Source organism: Trachemys scripta, chromosome 14 (genome assembly GCF_013100865.1).
Source record: "Trachemys scripta elegans isolate TJP31775 chromosome 14, CAS_Tse_1.0, whole genome shotgun sequence".
Lineage (NCBI taxonomy): Eukaryota > Metazoa > Chordata > Testudines > Emydidae > Trachemys > Trachemys scripta.
Window position 1 is genome coordinate 11,020,809 of NC_048311.1, and position 21,315 is coordinate 11,042,123.

Consider the following 21,315-nt stretch of genomic DNA (forward strand, 5'->3'; position numbering starts at 1 on the left):
CCAGGTTTGGTTGGGCCCATTGCAGAGTTCAGGGCCAACAACACCATTTGGCTGTGGATCAACCAACACTCAGGGGACTTGCTTCCAGCTGATCTCTTCTGTCCCTGTCTCACCCATGCTGACTGCTGAGGGTGATCCTAGAACTAGGTCAGGCTGCTCCAGCCAAGCTGCATCAGGCACTGGAAACTGGCTTCAGCACCTTGTCTTTAACTGGGCAGAAGCTCCTAGCTCACCCCCCCACCACAGGACAAGGAGGGTTTGGGGGAAAAAAGACCCTGCACACAGGGGCAAACTTGGGGGGCAGGAGATAAGGGGCAGAATCCTGCGATGTCTCTGCAGAGCCCAGGAAGCTCCTGATAGCGCCCATTTCCCCTGGGCATGCTCCCCTCCCCAAGCCAACAGAGCCAGCCTGGGCAGTGGTGTCTGAGATGGCACCTTTTGAATTCCCTTCACTGAGCTCCATGCACCTTTGTAGGGGCTGATTGTGCCTTCTAGCTCCAGCCCTGCACTGGGGCCAGCAGGGACCTCCAGCAGGAATACACTCTCAGCAGGCACAAGGCCTCCTGGAACTCCTCACTGCTAGTCCCTGGTGGGGAGATCACACCCCTGCTCCATGTCTGATTGGTGCACTGCAGTGAGGGCCCTGGCCCCCCTCCTCATGCCCCAGTGGAGTGCCTAAGAGAGTGCAGTGACTGCACACAGGGGAGTGCGGGAACACAGCCTACCCAGCGATCAGGCAGGTGCCCAGGAGGAGGAGGGGCCTAGAGCAGCTGGATGCAGCCCCACTCTGTGACAGGAGGGGAATCGCTGGGAGGAGACCAAACTGCCAAGGCCCTGTCTGTGCTGTGCAAGCAGTGCTGTTCCCTGGGCACTCTCTGGAAAAGCAGCGCTTGTCCTAGTGTCCCCAGCTTACAACCCCTGCTCTCTGGTTGCCCTGTGCCATGCTGGACGGGGCTGCATGGCAGTGGGGAAGCTGCCTGGTACAGCAATTACATTTCTATTTGTAAAGCAACTGGGGAGCCTGGGACATGCAAGGCCCCACAAGCAGGTAGCGCCCCACTGGCCTTGGCTGCTGCTGGTGATGGAAGCTGCCAGGAGCCTCGGAGAGGCTGACTATATGCAAACATGGCGTGCCTGGTGCTGCGTGGGGCAGTTGCAGTGCTGTGCGCAGTCAGGAGGTGGGGCCTTGCCCATCAATTCCACTTGCCTAGAGGCAGCCGATGAATTGGAGTCAAAGTCAATGAGGAAACAATCCCACTTCAGCATCTGCCCTTCCCGAAATGACTTCTGGGCCTGTGCAAAATTTATGGTCCACTGGCATGGTACACAGAGACTTGTGCAGGCTTCACATAGCCAGGGAAGGGCCCACTGGCACTGCCCCATGGCACTCAGCCCTTAGGACAACATCAAACCCTTCCTCTCAAGCCCCGTGTGCGGATCCCAGGGCAGAGCTATGTCTGGAACCAATTAACCCTGAGTAACATTTTTCTCTGTGAGGCAATCCAGCCCCAGGAGGGTCCCTCTCAGCACTCGTACATACCAGGGCAAACTGCAGAGGGCCCAGCAGTGTGTCAGGAGGGAAGACCCATTCCAAGGCTTACGCGAAGTCTCCTGCCAAGTTTGCCTTTTGTACCCCGGGTAAATGGTCAGCATTTGGTACCCACTGAATTGCCCACAAGAGCCCCTGAGATGTTAGAATTAGGGAGTCTGTTCTGTTCTCAATCACACCCCATGCAACCCCACTGGCTTCCCCAGAGGTGACTGAGAACAGAATTCAACTGCCCGGGTGTCAGAAGACAACTCATCGCTATAGATGCTATATGCAGAGCCCTCTAACAGGACAAGCCATGTCCACAAATACACAGGCAGAGGCTGCTCTGGGTCTTTTGACCATTAAGGCCTGCCATTGGTGTAAATAAAGGTGATGGCTGGAGAAGAGGCAAAGCTGTGAGCAGGAGCGTTTAGTGGAAATAACACTGCCAGGGAACAGGAGGTGTGACTCTGTGGGGGGAGGTGTGATACTGCAGGGGATCATTTTCTCCTCAGTCTCAAAGCTCAAGTGACCCCGGCAGACACATACAAGGAGCGTGTTTGGGGAAGAGCGTCTCTTACAAAGCAGGATGGGCAGTCTAGGACATGCCGCAAGCCCAGCAGCAATGCACTGGGCTAGCCAGCCCTGCCCTTCCAGGGAAAAGACTCTCCCAGGTTTGAATGGAGACAGCCCGATCTCCCTGAACAGCTCTATTCACAAGGGAAGCAGGGACGAGCCCATACAACAGAAATCATTCAGCGCTGAAGGGAGGAGTGGGAGATAAGAAACTGCAGCAGATGCCATGCCCTCCAGTGCTCAGACAGGGGAACAGCGAGCTGCACAGCATTCACAGAGTCTGAAATCCACCCTCGCAATGTGATGTGTATTTGTAATATTAAAACTGGCAGTCCCTCGCTCTCTCTTCCCCCACTGTGGGATCCAAGCACTATGCCGGAGCCGAGAACTAAACTGCTTTCTTCATTCACAAGGAGGAGCGATCGCAGACTCTCTCCAAGCATCTGTCTCTATGTTAATTGCCCTCAGAGGAATCCTGCTGCCTTAGAGATGCCCCGTGGCCACCCGCACCAGGAGAAAGGAGCGAAGTAGAACATTATGCAATGGATGGGTGAGTGAGCCATTACAATTTCCTGATTGCCAAGGGAGGGTTGTAGGATGTTGACAACGTTGTTCCACACCAAAGCTGAAAGGCTACTAGGCCCCGAAAGGACAAAGGCTAAGCCAGCTGTTGCACTGGAACAGCCCCTTGATGTGAGCTTTTGAGGGCAGGGTCTCTGACACACTAGAAGTCACTTCCCACATTGCTGTGATGTAGTCCATGTTTGTGACCATTCATAGCCTGTATAGTAATTCTCAAACCCGTCAGCCGGGGGCTAACAGCAGCTCCTGACAATTTACCTTCCACCACGCACTATTCCCCTGTCTAAATCAGGAGAATAGCAACCATTATTCACAAGCCTCTCTTATCTATCAGAGCTCTCTGATAGATAAGCACGGATATAACTACGTTAGGTGAGCGGAGTCCCACAGTATCATCAATTTGTTGTCTCCTAGGACTACTCTCAATAATGCCACAAGAGTCTAGTGATAAAAAAAGTAAAGGAGGACAAGACAGAACTCTAAGAGCCCCCGTTCCACTTGAGGCTCATCAGAGCCAATCAATCCTACGTCTAAGAAGCCCTCTACAACCGTCACCGCTTCCTTATGTGCCAATCCAGGAAAGGAAATGCTTCTTCTGGGACTGCATCCATAAGAATGGATAGAACATGTTCTATTTGCCCACACTGTGTGGCTTTGATAGTAGGCAGCTCTTTGGTGAAGTAGTTTATTATAGCTTCTGAAGTAGAAAACACAGCAAAATCAGAAACCTGAAAGCCTCCAAGGTGCCTTGATGCCCAGCCCCACAGATTAACTCACCTGGGATGGGACGGATAAATTCACCAGAGAACAGACTCACAGCAAATGGATGCAAGGACACCCTGCTAGCCCATCATATTCATACTCTTGTATATTGGTCACCCTATAACCAGTTTTCCCTCCCAGCAGTAATGCTCAGATGATTGTGAAAGGGGCACCCCCAATTCCCAGGCACCCCCTTGTAACTGTGGCCCTGCTGTGGCCTGCCTCAGTTTCCCCCTTAACAATGAGGTCACTTTAACAGCCCAGTCAAGGAGAAGCTGAACTCGCTACTTAACTGCAGTGTATCTCCATTTACTGAAGCATTCCAAAAGGAGCACTTGCACAATGGTTTCAAGGCTCTTACCTCAAAGCCCTGACAAAACTTAAAAGTCCCTAAACAAAAGTCTCTGGATTCTAGCAGCAGCTCCTTCCTCTACAAGGCACCAGGCCTCTCTGCTGCCTGTATGGTCCTGCAGCCTTTCCCCAGCTAATTCAGGGCCTCCCTGCCTGGAGAGCTCTGTAATCCCACTCACTGACCTTGTAGGTAGCAGCTGCCTGCTGCTCTTTTATAGGGCATCAGACCCTCTGCAGGTAGCTAATTAAGTCCCACACCTCTTCTGAGATGTGACAGGCAGGCTAATTAGTTGGGGCTAGCCAGTTCCAGGCAGGGCAGGCTGTTCCTTTTCAATGAACATCAGCCTTTTGCTCATAATGAACTTTAAAAGTGTGAAGGAAATGAAGGTGGACCCAGTCCGTGCAGAAGGGATTTAATCAGGCCTGTATCCTGAGAGGCAATGGCACAACCCTGAGAGCTTGCCGCGAGGAGCCGGGAGGTGGAGTAGGTACTGTGGGGACAGAAAAGGAACATGGCTGCTACGGGGCGGAAGCTGCAGTGGTGTTGCAGGTTGGGCTGGTTTGCTGGGCTGTGGGGCAGAGGAAATGCCTGATAGAAAGTCCCAGGGCTGAGAAATAATATTTTGCTTGTCATCTCTCAGTGTGATTGTTCCCACGCCGAGTGTGGAGGCCTCATTCTGTGAGGACAGCGAGGGAGGCCTTTTCCAACATTCCCACAGGAGTATTTTAGACAGAGATGGCTATCGGCAGAGGCATTTTAAGACCAAGAGATATGATGCTAGCACAGTTCATGGGGGGGCTGACAGAGCAGTGACAGACTTTGTGGCAAGGCTGAAAACATCCATCCACACAGCCAGAATGCAATGTTGCTGCTAATTCCCCATCATTGTGTTTGAGACAGTATGGCGTGTGATGGGACTAGCAGTCATGGAATGGGGGACAAATCACCAAACAGAGGATTCTTAGTAAGATTTAATATTTCATAGTATCAGATGCAATTTGTCCTATTATTTTTCAATTTAACTGTAGTCAATAGAGGTTACTAACTGTCTTTAATAACCTTTCAAAGTGTTGTTTTCTGTAAATTGCTCTGATTAATGGAAGAAAACCCTGGGATTTGCCTTTCACTTAAAGACCTCAACTTGTTCTAACAATCAATGATTAAACTCGTGGAAACTTTGCAAGGTAGATAGGGAAAAGTTCACCCAGCACTGAAAAGCATTCTTGTTCAATGCCGCACAACAAAGCTACAGGAAGAACCGGAGTTGGTTGGCAAATGGGACTTTTCCTTGGAAAATGTTAACTTTTTGGTGAAAAATTGAAAACTGAAATATTTTGATTTTGATATGCTGCTCCAGTGCCTCATGGGAATTGTAATTTGGGTGTCTCAGGCTCTTATTCTCGTCTATAGGCTGGACTTCCTGGTCAGACCACATCTCCCATGATGCACCCTCATTCCTAGTTCCCAGATCTCCTTTTCTCCAGAGCCTACCTGTTTCCTGTTTGGCCCAGATTTCCTGGGCTCTCCACTGTTCTCAGGGGCAGGGTATTCACTGTTTCCAGAGGAAGGCGCTGGGTGCTGGCCATTTTGGAAAATCTGGCCACTCAGATCAGGGGTCTAAATAGGAGCTGAGCACTTGCCCCAGGAGATGACGGCTTCCCCGTGGTGGACATTTATCTCTCAATTTTGTCTTATCCCCACTTTCCCTTACCTCCTCGCTGCACGATTTACTAGAACTGGTTAGAAGTGTCTAAGAGAAGCTTTTTCTGTTAGAAAATGTTGATTCAATTGAATTGAAAGACCCACCCTGTCCTGCCCCCACCCCCAGGGCTTTACATGGACCTAGTCCGCCCTGCCCCCACCCGCAGGGCTTAACACAGATCCACCCTGTCCTGCCCCCACCCGCAGGGCTTAACACAGATCCACCCTGTCCTGCCCCCACCCCCAGGGAGTAACACAGATCCACCCTGTCCTGCCCCCGCCCCCAGGGAGTAACACAGATCCACCCTGTCCTGCCCCTGCCCCCAGGGCTTTACATGGACCGAGCCCTCCCTGCCCCCACCCCCAGGGCTTACCACAGATCCACCCTGTCCTGCCCCCAACCCCAGGGCTTTATATAGACCTGCCCTGCAGTGTAGTAACACAGACTAACACGGCTGCTACTCTGAAACCTGTAGTAACAGACAGGCCCAAGGCCACCCAGTTGAATGGTTATTGAATTGGCCAGCCCATGCTGGCACCTGGCTGTGCAACCCTCCTGCAGACACACAGGCAAGGCGTTGTCTAGCAGGGATGTTCTTGGGCCCAGCTGGATGAAGCTAGGGCCTGGCGTCATTCATGGAGAGGGAACTGCTGGCTGGGGAGCATGACTCCCGCATGTGGGAACTGCGCATTTCCAGGGAAGGGACGGGAACACGTCATGGGACTGACCAAACCAGCTCGCATCTGACTGCTCACAACCAACTGCTGAACAGCTCCAGCCAAGAGCGGGCCTTTGCCACGACACGAGGGGGAATTCTGGAAAGCTAATCGCTGTGAGGAAATGACTGCAGCATCGCAGTCACGTCAGGAGCCGGGATCCCCAAAACCATGAGACTGGCTTCAAAATCATGAGGTTTTCTAAATACTAGACAGAGTTTCCATTTGCTTTCTGGTGCTTGACCCGTTAGGGTGCACTCAGGTCAAGTTTTTAAGCCTTTTTTCACAAGCTTGAGGGCTAGAAACTTCCTCTTTTTTATTATATGAAAGCTGAGATTCTCTCACGATCACCTGATTCCAGGAGCTTGACGAAACCCCCCAAATATTGTGTGAGTTGCAACAAAATCGGAGAGTTGGCGACACTGGCTGTCTTTGTGCAGACAATGCGCACACAGAGAAAGAGGGAAAAGCCCTGGCACAAATGATGTTGTAGAAATGGTGTGTGCTACTCTGTTGTGGAGAATCACAGGCCCAGAACACCAAGCAGTCTGGGCCAGTCTACACAGCAAAATTAAGTCAACGTAAGTTACATCAACATAGAGCCCATGCAGTAATTGAATCGATTTTTCATGTCCACACTACGCTGCTTCTGTCGGTGATGAACATCCTCACCAGGCACTGACAGACTGCAGCCCTACTGCTGGGGCTGACAGCTCAGAGTGTCTACATGGACACTGCGTCGACCTAACTACATCGACCTAAGCGCTACACCTCTCATAGAGGTGGAGTTATTAGGTCAGTGTACTGGGCAACTTACGTTAGCGGGAGCGACATGTTAGTGTAGATCAGGGGTCTCAAACACATGGCCTGCGGGCTGCATGCGGCCCACAGAGTTATTTCCTGCGGCCCACCATATGCGCCAGCTCCATTGACAGCCAAGCTCCCCTCACCCCCCGTCCCTCCTTCTCCCCCACCCCCCAAGGGCGCCGTGTCCCTGCTCCTCCGCCTCCCTCCCAGCGGTTCCTGCTGCCAAACAGCTTAGGACTTTCTAGGAGGGAGGGGGGAGGAGCGGACATGCAGCATGCTCGGGGGAGGAGGCAGAGAAGAGGCGGGGCCGGGGCGGGGATATGGGGAAGGGGGTGGAATAGGGGCGGGGAAGGGGTGGGAAGAGGCAGGGCATGGGCGGGGCCTCATGGACTAGAAGAGCAGTCGGAGGTATGAAGTTCAGCATGTATAATTCTTTGCTGTGAGTAGTTGGGGAGAATGTTTGTTAAAAGTGACAACGTATCTTGTATGAATAGTTACTTTTAAAAGTTCCTGCCATTACAGGTACGTTGATAGACTGTTAGTGTAGATCATCATCAGTGTTACTGACCACATAAGGAATAGTTACAGGTGTTTATATTTTATTAAAACCCCTCTTCGCATTACAGTTTTAAAAAGTTAATACATGGGCTTTTAATAGCATACTATATTACTCTTCATTTTTTTCATTTTTGACTATACTTTTGTATCGTTGTATGAAAAGGTTTCAGTGATGCGGCCCTCGGGCCAATGTACTAGTCCTCATGTGGCCCTCGTGGTGATTTGAGTTTGAGATCCCTGGTGTAGATGCTTACAGAGTTAGGTCAACCTAACTCCACAGCGTAGACCAGGCCTCAGTAACAGCAGGAAGAACTAGTTGCTCTGCCTCTCCCACGGAGAAGGGGTGGCTTCCTTTTGACATGATTATCAGAGAGGGCGGTGGGGCCCCAGGGCATGACACATGTTGGCCGTGTGGCTGGGGAGAATTGGGAAGAATGGACCCACCCCACCCACAAGCCTGCCCGGTCCTGGGGTGACCTCCCTCTGCCCATTAGCCCCCCAGTCCCAGGGTGACCTCCCTTTCCCATCAGTTTCCCAAGCTTAGGGTGACCTCCCTGTCCACCAGCATCTGAGTCCAAGGGTGATCCTCCTGCCCCCAAAGTCTTTGAGCCTCACGTAACCTACTACCCCTCCCCTCGTTGCAACTTGGGGTGATCTACTGCCCACTAGTTCCTTGAATGTCGGGATAACAGGCTGTCTCAGGCTGACTGCACCTTCCAAGGCATTGAGTGCTGGGGGGACCTGCTGCTAATTTTAACTGAGGACCCCAGCATTTCCTGGGGGAGGGAATTCCTTCCTTCACTGCCCTGTCTTTCCCTCTCACACACAGGGGTACTGAACTCCAGCCTTTGTTCCTACCACACTTCATCCCATGGTGTCACTAAGAGATCCTCTAGGTTAGAGCTGGGCCAGACCCCCACACCACAATGTCTTACTTGTGCCTTCTGCCCCTCAATCTGGGGGGATGGGCTATGAGATGGGGCAGAGCCCTGCTGTTTCGTGCAGGAGAGATAGACAGTCTGACCTGAACCTTTGCTCAAATCTTTTCGGGTTCAAATCCCATGCAGGTAACTGCTCCACTCCCTATCCCAACAGTGTTTCCTGGTTCCAACAAGTAGCAGATGTGGTGAAACATGAGGAGAAAACACTCCCCATGGCAGTGGGAAACAGAGGAAGCCTCAGAGACTCCCAGCCCAGCTCTGGAGACGCAGAGATCTGAGTTGTTGGGATAAGTACCCAGACTCTTAGGGTGACCCCTCTGACTGTGCAGACAGATGGAGCTCTGTGCCCCCTCCTCACCCCACACACACACACTCACTGGGAGTTTGGTCAGTTTTCTTCCTTCTGCTCATGCCTCCAACGTGCCCGTTTGCTCTTACTCCTGGCCTGGTTCAGACAGGAGGGCACACACATACGTGCCTCCTGTGGCTGTAAGGCCAGATGCCCTTGTGCAGTGGGCAAGAAGCAATGCGACCCATGTCTGTGGGGGCACTCCATGTGTCGGACACACACCCCTCCATTGTGGTGCTCCCAGGACACTCACATAACACCGAGCACCCACGAGGTTGTCAGGTGCACTTTTCCATCACAACCAGCTCTCTCCTATACGGGCTCCTGCTACCAGGAACGCCTGGTTCAATTTATTTCCCATGTTCTCCTCATGGTTTGTTCTGTTGTCTGGAACAAGTCACGTCTCACTGTGATACTCTGTTTCAAAGTAAATCTATATTCTTCAGCCACTCGCCCTCTCACTACTTTTATTAGTTTCTCTTTTTCAAACAGATATTGTTGCCATAGTAACCCACCATTTCTAGCTATCCTTGCTCCTGATAAGAGCTGCAGAGCCTGGCCTTGTGGCTTGAGGACTGCCCTCTGTGGAGGGAATGTTAAATTCCTTCACAGTCTCTTCACCAGTGGCATGATCATTCATCCCTTAGCTTCATCCTTTACATTGGGTCCATGGCTCATTAGTGTATTCAGAGCCACACTTATTACTACAGAAGTGTCACTTTTCTGGAGCAGTCAAACAGTTTTGGATTATTTCACATATTATCCATTTTGATTGATGAAATGCTTGCCTCACCCCTGAGTGAGGTTCCACCTTGCAACCCAGGCACCGGGCTGTGCCAGAGCACTCTCGTTGCCTGACAGGTAACTTTGAGAATCTGTGGTTATTTGTCATGCCTTATTACATAATGTCACTGGAGAACACATCCTTAGCAGGGAGCTTTTGCCACCTGGTGGGTCATTTTAGTGGCTTGAAGTCAAAACACAGATTTGTGATTTTTTTTTTTTTTTTTTCAAAAAATGTTAAGTTTTTAAAATTGTGAATTTTAGGCCTTTTCCCTCTTTTCGTTTTCCTCCCGCACCTTTTGCCACTGCATGCAACAAAATGAGTAATAGCCAGGATTTTATTCCCCATCCCTCTGTTTTTTCTATTACAAAGTAGCAAAGGGGAAATGCAACCCAAACTCTGCTGCTCTGTGACTTTCCAGGCTTCTCCAACTCTGGAAAAATGACATGGCAGCAGTTAGAGTTCCATCTTTCCTTTTGCTGTTCTGTCATCTTTCCAAGTTGAAGAAGTTTTGAAAAGTTCCAGAGTGGGAAAAGGAAAAACAGGAAAGTGAAAAACAACCAAAACCCAACCAAACCTCTCAACATCACTGATTATGTTGCATTCACTGGTAACAAGGAATAAAGGGGGAGAAAGGAGAGAAAAGCAGTAAACCCCCCCAAATTTAAAATTTTGAAATGCTCTGTTCCAACGAAAAACAGGAATTTTTTTAAATAAAACAGAAGGTTATCATGGAAGTGTGCAGTCAGAAAACAAAAAGTTTGTTTCTGTCAAAAAAATAAAAGAAAGTTTTGAATGAAAACTGTTGATCAGCTGTACTTCCATGTCATTTTCATGGTTTTAGCACCCAAAGCCAGGGCCTTTTCAGCAAATACTCCTGTGATAACACCAAAAGCTCTGAGATTTTGATGACAGTGGCAGAGGCCCGAGTCTCAGGCCTTGTCTACACTAGAAAGGGTTTATTTGTACAGGCTGAGCTATACTGGCAAACCACACTAGTGTAGACATGAGTACTGTAAAAGACATGAGTGGTATAAACGTGAGTGTTTACTGGTACAGCTTATACCAGTTCCCTGAATGAAATAACCTATACCAGGAAAAGGACTTTTTTTCCATGTATAACTGCACCTACACTACAGATTTTGCTGGCACAGCTATGCTGGTTAAGGGGCCTGTAATATTTCCACACTCCTAACTGACACAGCTATGCTTGTAAAGCTTTTAAATGCAGAGCAGGCTAGCCCCAAGAGCAGAAGCCTGAGGCTAGGAAAGGGAAAAGTAAAGAGAAATGAAATCATTTAAATCTTTTTTAAAAGTCTAACTGAAATAATAGAATTCCCATGATGCAAGATAACCTCATTGTTCATTCATGCACCTTTCTGGTCCATCCCTAGCTGTGTATTTTCTGTTTGGATGGCACTCTCCTTGGGTAAGAGACCTTGCCTTCCTGTGCTGCTGATGAAATAGCAGGCAGGTTTATGTTGATAAAGGAGGAGGAGGCATTGTCATCTGGGTGTTTGGTGGTCTGTGTGTGCAATGAGTTTGTGGTCTGGGTCCAGTATCTACAGCACAGAACCAATCTCCATAGTTGGTACTTAACGTCGCTTCATCAGGCAATCTGAATGGAAAACACGGATGGCCTAGGGTTAGGGCACGAGCTTGGAACTTCAGAGAGAATAAGAACTTTCGATATATAGGCCAATGATTCCCACCCAGGGCAACTCTCAGCTGGGCAGATCTGGCTGCTTTCTGCTCTTTGCTGCTCAGGAAATACAAAGAGGCTGAAATGCAAACCAGATCTTGCCCCAGAGAATCTGCCAAAGCTGTGGAAACTCTTCAGTGGGAATTTGGGGCTTTCCTGAGGAGGGCTGGGGGGCAGGCTGCAAGAGACACTTGGGGCTTGGAGCAAGAGAGCTGTGATTGGAGGACTGTAAAGCAGCGTGAAGTGGCTTTGAACAGAATCAGCCTTGTTCAGATCTCCCAGGTGTCAAGGCAGACTGGGTTTATTTCTTTCCATTTCAAATGAATGAAAATTGAGACACTAATAAAGTGAAGTGAAATGAAATGTTGTGTTACTGGAGCTCCCTGGGGGTTTTCCATACCACGGGCCTGATTCTTGAGTCATCACTTACATTAAGCAAAGTGGCTGTAAAGTGCTAGCACTTGGACTGCGTATCGTTTTCTACCCACCTTGAACTCACTCTGAATGATGACACAAACTGCAAAGCAGCAGAGAATCGGCCCCACGTCTCTGATGCACATTTCTGGATTGATCCTTGGAAACTTCATTAGAACAAAGTCACAGATGCATTATCAGCTCCAGGTTGTGGGGAGAAGCCAGAGAGTTGATTGTACAGGCTAGGGAAGGAAATCAGAGGCAGGGACCCAGCTAGAGACTTGGGAGACAGAGCAGAGGAGAGCGAGAGAAGGGGAAGAGGGAAGAAGACAATCTCCAAAGTTTGGATGAGATCAGAGAACCTCCAAAGAAGCATTCAGACTTTGAGGGGTTCTCTGCCCTGCCCACCATTATCCCTTCCTATACAGCCAGTGTTCACTCTGGACTGCCATCCCACACACAGCTAGGATTCAATGGCAATTATTGCCTCATCTGTGCAATGATTGCAATGGCAAGTGTCCTGTGCTGCTCTGCCTGGGTTGGCTAGACACGTTAGTTACAATTTCTGGAAGGACGGAGAGCGTCTCCGGCACTCCTTCGTATGCAGAACAAGCTCAGAATATGCCCTTAGGTGGAAGGAGCTGCTGAAAACAGCACTTTGAATGTGTGCGTTTCTGGAATAGCCTGACTCAGATGGATTATTAAAAGCCTTTCCCAGATATACCAGGCTAATCAGAGCTTTGACCTGTGTTGTTTTCTGCATTCAAAGTGGTAATCCCATCAATAGGTTGCTCTTCAGATATGCAGGTGCCAAAAGGCCTAATGTGGAGGCTGGCACAGGAGATTTTTAACACTATGAAATGGTCTCTGGCTAGATGAACCAGCACCTCCTGTTCCAGAGGTCGAGCTCCCCACCTGTGTGCCGGCGCTGGGTTCAAACTGAGTTCACTGGGTTTGTTTTGTGAGAACAATTGGTATCTTCAGGATTCTGGAGCCCACAGGATGTAAAGCTCTGACTCCCTGGGCCACATTCTCTTCTCCCACCAAGCTCCATCCAGCACAGCCTGGGTGCTGGGAGACAAAGGTGGTTGCCTGATCGTGAGGCCAGTCAGAGGCCTGTTTGGTCCCCTGCAACAGTTATACCCAGCAGCCATGTCCCCATGTGCTAGCAGTCAGCGCGGAACCTCCCTGGGCATTCTCCCTACATAGGGGGAACTCCCAGGGCTGGAGTCATGTAAAGCAGGCAGAGAGGACCTCCTAGCACTTATGGATTGTCCTCTTATGTGAATATTACACAAACGTAACTCCAGGGGGTCTGAGTCTCCGCTCCCTTACAGCACTGCAGTCAGTGGGAAATGCTGGTGTATGAAGAAGCCTCAGAAGGGGCCAGGATATGGCCACAGAGAAAAGACTGTGTGCAAATTGGCACAGGTCACTAACGTCACTGGAGCTACGCTGATTTACACCGGCTGCGGATCAGGCCCACTGACCTCGCTGGAGCTCTGCTGATTTACACCAGCTGCAGCTCTGGCCCAAGGCACCTTTTGGAGTTTTATTTTGGGGGTGGTTGTGTGGGTTTGGTTTAGGAATGGAGAGTCTGTCCACACCACTGCTGTGAAACCCTCCCCCACCAGTGGGAGACCTGTGCTGGTCCTCTCCTAAGGAGAAGCTCTGTTCAGAAAGCTCCTGGCTGGCAGCATCTTGGCAGTTCTAGCCTAGCCTGTGGTTTGGTCACCCACTCTTTGGGAAGGTAATCTGCCATGCCAACCAATTCTCTCCATTCTGCCCTCTGCGGTGTCTCCGCTGGTGAAGCTGATTTGAGAATCTGGGCCTCATTTTCTCCATTAGTTCTCCTGAGCATCAGCACCATTGTCACAGGAGCTTTCATAGTCTCTTCCCCTACCCACTTCTCTGATGTTGCTTCTAACGTGTCACTGATGTCTAGCACCAAACAGTGTAGGGCCTCTCCTATGGAGCTCAGAGATGCTCTCATCATGTTGCTATTCATATACTATGTTCTTCAAACACCCGGTGGCCCAGCAGATTTCCCACTGTTCACTCATTCTTCCTTATTCCCGTCCATGATTCTCAGCTACGAAGGCCCAAATGTATACAACTGACTATTAAACAGGTGTCAGAATACCGGCAACAAGCAAAGACCATGGCTGAGGAGAAAGAAGTTGACAATTACACAGGATTGTCTGTTTGACATGTCTCCAGGTGCCACAGTGATGGATGCATTAGGAATGCCAGTAGCTAGCTGGATTAGATAAATGCTCTATTGGGCTGGTCTACACTGGGGGTAGGGGGGGAAATCGATCCAAGATACGCAACTTCAGCTACGCGAATAGCGTAGCTGAAGTCGAAGTATCTTGGATCGAATTACCTGGGTCCACACGGCGCTGGATTGATGGCTGCGGCTCCCCCGTCGACTGTGCTACCGCCGCTCACTCTGGTGGAGTTCCAGAGTTGACAGTGAGCGCGTTCGGGGATCAATATATCGCGTCCTAACGAGATGCGATATATCGATCCCAGATAAATCGATTGCTACTTGCCGATACGGTGGGTAGTGAAGACGTGGGTGTTACCTGTTGTTTACAACAGCACACAGTGAAAGAAAAAGACGTCTGGGTGGGAGGGAAGGAGAAACACTTCTGGCTGCAGTGGGTGCTGTAGCTCATACTGATCAGATGGTGCACAGCTGGAGAGGTGTGCGCCTGCCCAACCAGTCTCAGGCCCAGCTTTCACCTCTTGCCAGCACGGCTCCTAACATCACCAAAAATGGCAGTGGTGGGTTACAGCATGCGAAACAGAAACCACAGCTGCAGGGAAAGGGCATAAGCCACTTCCCTGCCAATCCAATCTGCAACGAACTTGACAGGAGGAGGAAGAAAAGAGAAGTAGCAACATTATCAGCTCTTTTGCTGCTCCCCAATTGCTAGGCCATGGAGATGTCCTTTACACACTCATGGCCCCAGGCCTGTCGAGAATTCAGAAGGGAAAATAAATCCTGGCTCTGGCAAGATAGCCTGCATTCACCGTTCCTGGAGAGTGTGGCAGAAGCAATGTTGCACAGGGAGGTTTAGTTGAGAATGAAGGTTTCCTTCCTTACAAAACGGACATAGGGTTTTTCTCCCCAGGCCACCTTTTCTCCCAAGAATTACATCAGGCTTGGGCCCAGTGTGCCTCAAAGACCCAAAGAAAAAAGAAACCAAAGGTGGGAGAAACCATTGGAAACCTAGTGCCACCTCCTTAGATCCAAGGCCCTCACCTCTCCCATTGGGATGGTGGGTACCCTGTGGCTTCTGTTTGCTCTCGGTGGCTTGCCCCACATAGAGATGGCAATAGTTCCCATCAGCCATTGCACCTGTTCATGTCCTCAGCAAGCTTTATCTGAATTGCATTTCTTTATGGTCAGTTCCACCACTTCCTTGAGAGGTTTGTGGGCATTCTCCATATCCCATCGCACCATTGCCAAGGCCTCTTTCAGCCCCATCTGTGTAGCAGGAGCTTTTCTCAGCAAGCTCTTTTCCAATGGCATTTGCTAAAACATGAACAGAATCTGAATCAACTTCCTCTCCTTTGCACCCATTTCTGTTCCCTGGTTCCCGCTCTGCCCCACTCTGCAAGAATCGCATTAGACCCAGCACTGGATGTTGCACTTTAGTGTGTAGCCTGATGTTGCACTAGCAGAGAAATAACCAAAATAACCAATCAGAGAGCCATGAAACCCTACCAGCCTGTCATCTTTAGGCACACATGAAGCTAGTGTCTGTGCTTCTGATCCTGACCTCCTACTGTACCTCTGCTGACCTCCTAGTCACTCCTTGGAGCACCCACCTGACCTGTCAGCTCTTGAGGAGACTCCAGAAGCTGAAAACACTGGAATCAGCTAATTCCCTTGCAAATCTTCCCTTTTTCCCCTCTGGTACTTTCCATCTGTGATAGAGCCTTAGTATTGCATCTAACCCAGGCTCACTAAGTCCAACTGGTCTCTTCTGCATGCAGACTGGAGTTCCTTGTTTCTCTTTCTGATTCTTTGTTGGCCTGGCACTTCCTACCAAACAAGTTCCCTGCCAAATTATCTTCTTCTGGGGACAACACATTTAGTTCACTAGCCTGAAAGGAAAGCAATAGACCACCCTGCCAAGCCCAAAAAAAGCTCAAGCCAACTGAAGACCCTGTGTACAAAACCAGAGCACCATGTCCTCTTTAATTCTTGTGGTTGTATCACCCCAAAAGAGTTACAAAGTCCTTTAAGTGCCAGAACCCTGGCCACCCAAGCACACCCTGCCTCCTATAGATGATTCAGTGTGCAGTCCCATTCTCCACCTTGAATCGTTATTACTCAGTTTATTTCACAGATAAGATTCCACTGGCTAGCTCTGCAGGGTTCTTTGGTCTCTGATCAATTAAACAGAGGAGAGAAAAAAAGTCCTTTCTCCTGGGACCTCTCGGGCCCTTTGTTCTTAGCAACGTTTGGGAACTCTAGAGCTCATGGTCAACTGATCCAGTCTCCTCAGGATCACAACATTGCTGTGCACAGCGTCTCTCTAACAGTCACCACGACACAGCCATGGAAACCTAATAATTGATTCATGGATGCTACCACCAGAAGGGACAATTATGATAATCTGATCTGGCCTCCTGCATAACATAGACCATAGAATTTCACCCAGTGATTCCTGTATAAAGCCCCCAAATTTTGGTTGAACTAGAGTGTATCTTTTAGAAAGACATCCCAATCTTCATTTAAATAATTCATATAATGGAGAATCCACCACATGCTTTGGCAAATCGTGCCAATGGTTAATTATCCTTAAAACTTTGCACCTTATTTCTTGTTTGAATTTGTCAAGTTTCAACTTCCAGGCACTGGATCTGCTGGTTTAAAGAGTCCTCTACTACCAGAAATCTTCTTCCCATATATAAAATAAGCAACAACAACAAAAATTCAACAGCACATATAGGGAAAATACAAAAGTGAGAAACTGGCAACAAAATGGAAACAGCAATGTGGGATGCATGTGAAATTCTTGCAACTATTTCTGTTTAAAAAAATGACACAATTGCAGAAGTACAGACTTTGGGCAGGTGCATTTAAAGCCGAAGGAATACAGAGTAAAGTGAATTTATTCTCCAGGTGGCTGGCTTCCCAAATGTCAGCCAGACGCAATGGGGTTACACTCTGGGCCTGGCTGACTCTGGGCTATATTCAAGTCTGGGGCACCCAGGGTTCATTGAAGAAGCCCTTACCAGTATTATCACCAGTGGGGCAACATTGTATCCACAAGTTTCAATCAGTTAGGGTTGTACTGTATGTGAATACCATGTGAAGACTGTATGGTCTTTTGTATGACAGTGATGCAACTCCCATCCAGCTTTCCTAGTGGTCTTCTTCATGTAGCAGAAGGAGCATCAAGGTAGATTAAAAGGAAGTCCTTAGATCATTGAAACCAACACTTAATACAATCAACAGCAGTATGGGCCCAATCTCACACATTACTGAGCACCCTCGGCTCCTATTGGCTTCCATGTGAAGGTCCCAGAAGGAACCATTATGATCATCTGATCTGATCTCCTGTATAACAGGCTAGAGAATGTCACCCAGTAACTCCCACATCAAACTTAACAACTCCTGATTGAATGAGAGCGTATCTTGTGGGAAGACATCCAAACTCAATTTAAAGACTTTAAGCGATGGAGAATCCTCCACATCTCACTTCACAACAGGTGCTTAGCAGCCATGATGATATTTAAAAATCTTCATTGTGATTATCTGCAGGTAACGAAATGACTAACCAATCCCTCACTCTTACATAGTGCTTTTTATCCTGAGACCCCAGCGCACTCTACTGATGGGGAAGCTGAAGTGACTTGCTCAAGCACACCTTGCAGGCCCAGCACAGAACCCATATCTCTTGAGTGCCAGTCCAATGCTCTACCCTCTAGGCCATGCTCCTCCCTGGGATCTGTCACGTGCCTGTATGCTCCTTCCTAATATGAAGATCTGGGTCACAGCCACACTTTCCACATGTGGCTTTTCTCTGACTGGATGAGGTATCCTAGCTTGTGTGGATTCCTTCCTTTCCAGCCGCAGTATTCATGGAGCCTGGGCAATATTTCACACTCTGTGTGTTGAGCTGGGGACCAGGGGACAATTGTAAATTCTCAGCAAACCTCTCATGTACTTGCTGCTGATTCTAACATTTCTAAAATACCTGCATAGCATGACAAACTAATTTAGCAAATGCAGCTGGATGACTTACAGAACCATCACAACTGCTTCTTGCGATACAGTTCTGATCTGATTGCCTCTTAGAGACAGTTTTTACCCAGCACGTTCGATGCTGTTGCCAATAAGTGGAGCAGTGTAATGTACTTTACCGCTTCTCTTCTGCTCATATTCAACATGACATTGGAGCAATGGACTGGGTAAGAACCAAGTGGAATGGTGACACTTACCTGGATTGCTTTTAGAGGTGCGCACAGGGGTGTAGTGGTTTTTGGAGGATGTTCGGACAGGCGTGTTTTCTTTGGGAGGGGTATCTATGGCCGAGATAGTCTCTCTTTCACAGTGTGCTATTGGGATTGGCCCCTGCTGCCTTAGGATGTCTGCCAGAGCCCTGGAACGCAGAAAGAGGACACAACATGTTCACAAAGCAGCAAGGCTGACATTCAAAGGTTTCACTTGTTCATCTACAGTCTCTATTTGAACCCTCTGGTGCTTTGATTTGTTAAGGAAAAATACAAAGGCAACAAAAAACCTTGTGGCTTAAGAGCTACATGTCTTTTCGTGGGTACGTTACCGGACAAAGCTCCATTTGTTCACCGGAGAGTTTGGCTATTGTTTAATCTTTCACATGCTTCCACTAATTCACTTAACCCTGAGGTTGTGTTCTCTCTCCATCACTGCCCTTGCTGTCGTTGCTATTGCTGTTGAATTGCTTTCTGTAGCAGAAAGCCCTGCTTTCATAAAAATGATTACTGGGCAGACGGGATCCCCAGGTCAGGTGCAACATGAGAAGCAGGAGTGCAGGTTTCCCTCGATCTGCCCCCACCCAGCCCCAAGCCAATGTTCCTCAACCCTGATCCTGGAGGTACCTCCTGGAGATGCAAAGGGGAGTTCAGTCTCATTGCTCATTTAATCCTGGCTTTTTCTGTCCACAGGGGGACCAATAAGCGTTCATGGTGGTGTTGGGATTTGAATTAGGGCCAGTGCTGAGATATTTCACATGGACTATAGCTATCAGAGCTGCAAGCTTATCTGTGGCATCTTCCCCATTAGAGACTTGTCTGATGGCATCAAGATTGAACAAGGTTCTCTGTGGGGAAAAAATATCTGCATTCAACACCGTAGTACTAAATTGCATCTAGTGATTTCCCCATGCAAGCAGGAACACTCGAAAGATATTTAATCTGTGAGTATCATACACACAGTGGAATAACTATAGCATGAAACACACTGAATTTTTAGTGCAGCCAACAGCTATCTCCCGACCGGCAGGAGAAAGGGCAGGACTGTTTTGGTTGTAAGGGATGGCGGAGTTTTAAAGCTGATTGAGATTGAAAGGTTCAATTCTCTCAGACAGAGGGAACATGCCTAAAATCACCTCGGGTACCAACAAAGAAATTCCTCCATTGCATATGCATAAGATTGGTGTTGCTCACATTTGCTGTCTTTACTGGAACGCCTTATCTATTGTCTGATATAAGACAGAGTTTAGAACCTGAGTCTGTTCCATTTTGAAAATATTTCAGTCTATGCCATACATGTGCACAATGCATTGCAGGAATAATTTGCACTATACAAGAAATGCTCTTCTTCTAGGCTCAGTCCCTCTTTATGGGGTCAGTTCTTTGATTCCTTCTGTCAAAGAACCCACCTGAGGCTTTCAAAGCACTTTAGTTCACAACATCCCTGTGAAGAAGGGAAGTGCTACAAAACTCAATGTCCCAGAGCACCCCCTCGCAGCCCAGTGGAGCCCTGCAGCAGCTTTGCCTCAGTTTCCCCTTGGTCTTCCACAACTGCATCCAGCTGCCACTGCCTTCCATTGAGCCCTCCAGCCAGAGGTGAAAGTAAGCCGATCTGGTCTGGTACGGCATACTGGCAAGAGTCAGTACACAGCAACTGTACCGGCAGGAGGCAGCTTCCCCAGGCCGCCAATTTAAAAGGGTTCTAGGCTCCCGGCAGCGGCTGGAGCCCTGGGTCCTTTAAATCACCACCAGAGCCCCGCTGCCAGAAGCCTGGGGTAGCGACGGCGGCCGGGAGCCCTCGGGCTCCGGCAGCAATTTAAAGGGCCCAGGGCTCCCAGCCGTCGCTACCGCAGCCGGAGCCTCAGAGCCTTTAAATCACCGCTGGACCCCAGGGGGAGGTGGCGGTGGCCGGGAGCCCTTGGGCTCCAGAGGCAATTTAAAGGGCCCGGGGATTTAAAGGCCCCACCCCGCCACCTTGCTCAGGACCCCGGCCCTGCTTACCGGTAAGTCCCTTAAATTACTTTCACTTTTGCTTCAAGCTAAGAAACACTGAGTCTCACCCCTTCCAGGATACCAGTGTCCACAGGCCTTGCACTGAGGCCTGGAAAAATTTCTTCTCCCCTGTCTCAGGGCCCACCATGCACCTTCTGCTCTTGATGCTGGGTGTCCTCTGCAGCTCACTCTTAGGGTCTGTGAACAGTCCTCTTCACTCCTCCTTAGCTCCAAGCAAACCCTGGCCCTCTCACTGGTCTCTGGCCCTAGGTTTATTCAGGCTTCTTCCCCAGGCCCCTGCCAAAAAGAGCTCTAATATCCATGCCTGTTCTCCCTCAGGGCTTCCAGCAGAGAGACTCCCTACTCTCCCCTCCCCTCTACAGCGAGCTCTGGCTCTCAGGAAGGAGCAGTCAGTCCACACCCCTCCCCTGTCATCCTCTCCCTGCCACGCTTTCTTCCTTCTAACGCTCACACTCTGCCCAGGTGTGGCGGGGCAGGGCTAACTGAGCAGGGCTGGTCAGCCCCGGGCCTCCCACCAGGCCTCACTGTGACAGGAAGTATTTTTAGCTACGTTTAGTTATGACTGATCACATGTAGAACCTCCCTTTCCCCCCAAGACTAGGTCCCCATTGTGCAGGGAGCTGTAGGCATACACACGCAGCATGACACAGACACAGAGAGGGGAGAGTGAGATATGCTCAGTGGAGGGTGGCACCCATTCATGACTCAGTTACAGCTCCCTAATCCTCTTGGCCCTAGCCTGAATTAGAGCAGCCTTGGGAGTTACACCAATTTACAACAGCTGGGGGTGCACTCTGCCTCACCCCCTGCACTAGAACTGTAAGTAGCCAGCGTAGGAGCCAATCACACTAGCTAAGAGCTTCCCCATGGCAAGGGAAAACTAGTTAGGGCCTGACCATGGCAAAGAGGCCAGAACAGGGGAAGAGAATCAGGCCCAGAGCACTTAAGCCCCATGTTTTCAAGTGTGCCCCTTAATCTTGGGTGTCTAACGGTTTGAGTGCCCAACTCCAGACACCAGCGGCCTGATTTCTCAAAGGCTCTGTGTGCCC

General features: G+C 49.4%; 1 protein-coding gene across 1 annotated transcript in view; it reads right to left on the reverse strand.

Annotated features, from left to right (window-relative positions):
* The window catches only part of SHISA6 (shisa family member 6), a 389,490-nt gene that overhangs the window by 353,808 nt on the left and 14,367 nt on the right, over positions 1-21,315 (reverse strand). Inside the window, exon 3 of the mRNA XM_034790260.1 lies at positions 18,242-18,402. Coding sequence (XP_034646151.1) covers positions 18,242-18,402 — 161 coding nt within the window. The remainder of the gene's footprint in view (positions 1-18,241; positions 18,403-21,315) is intronic.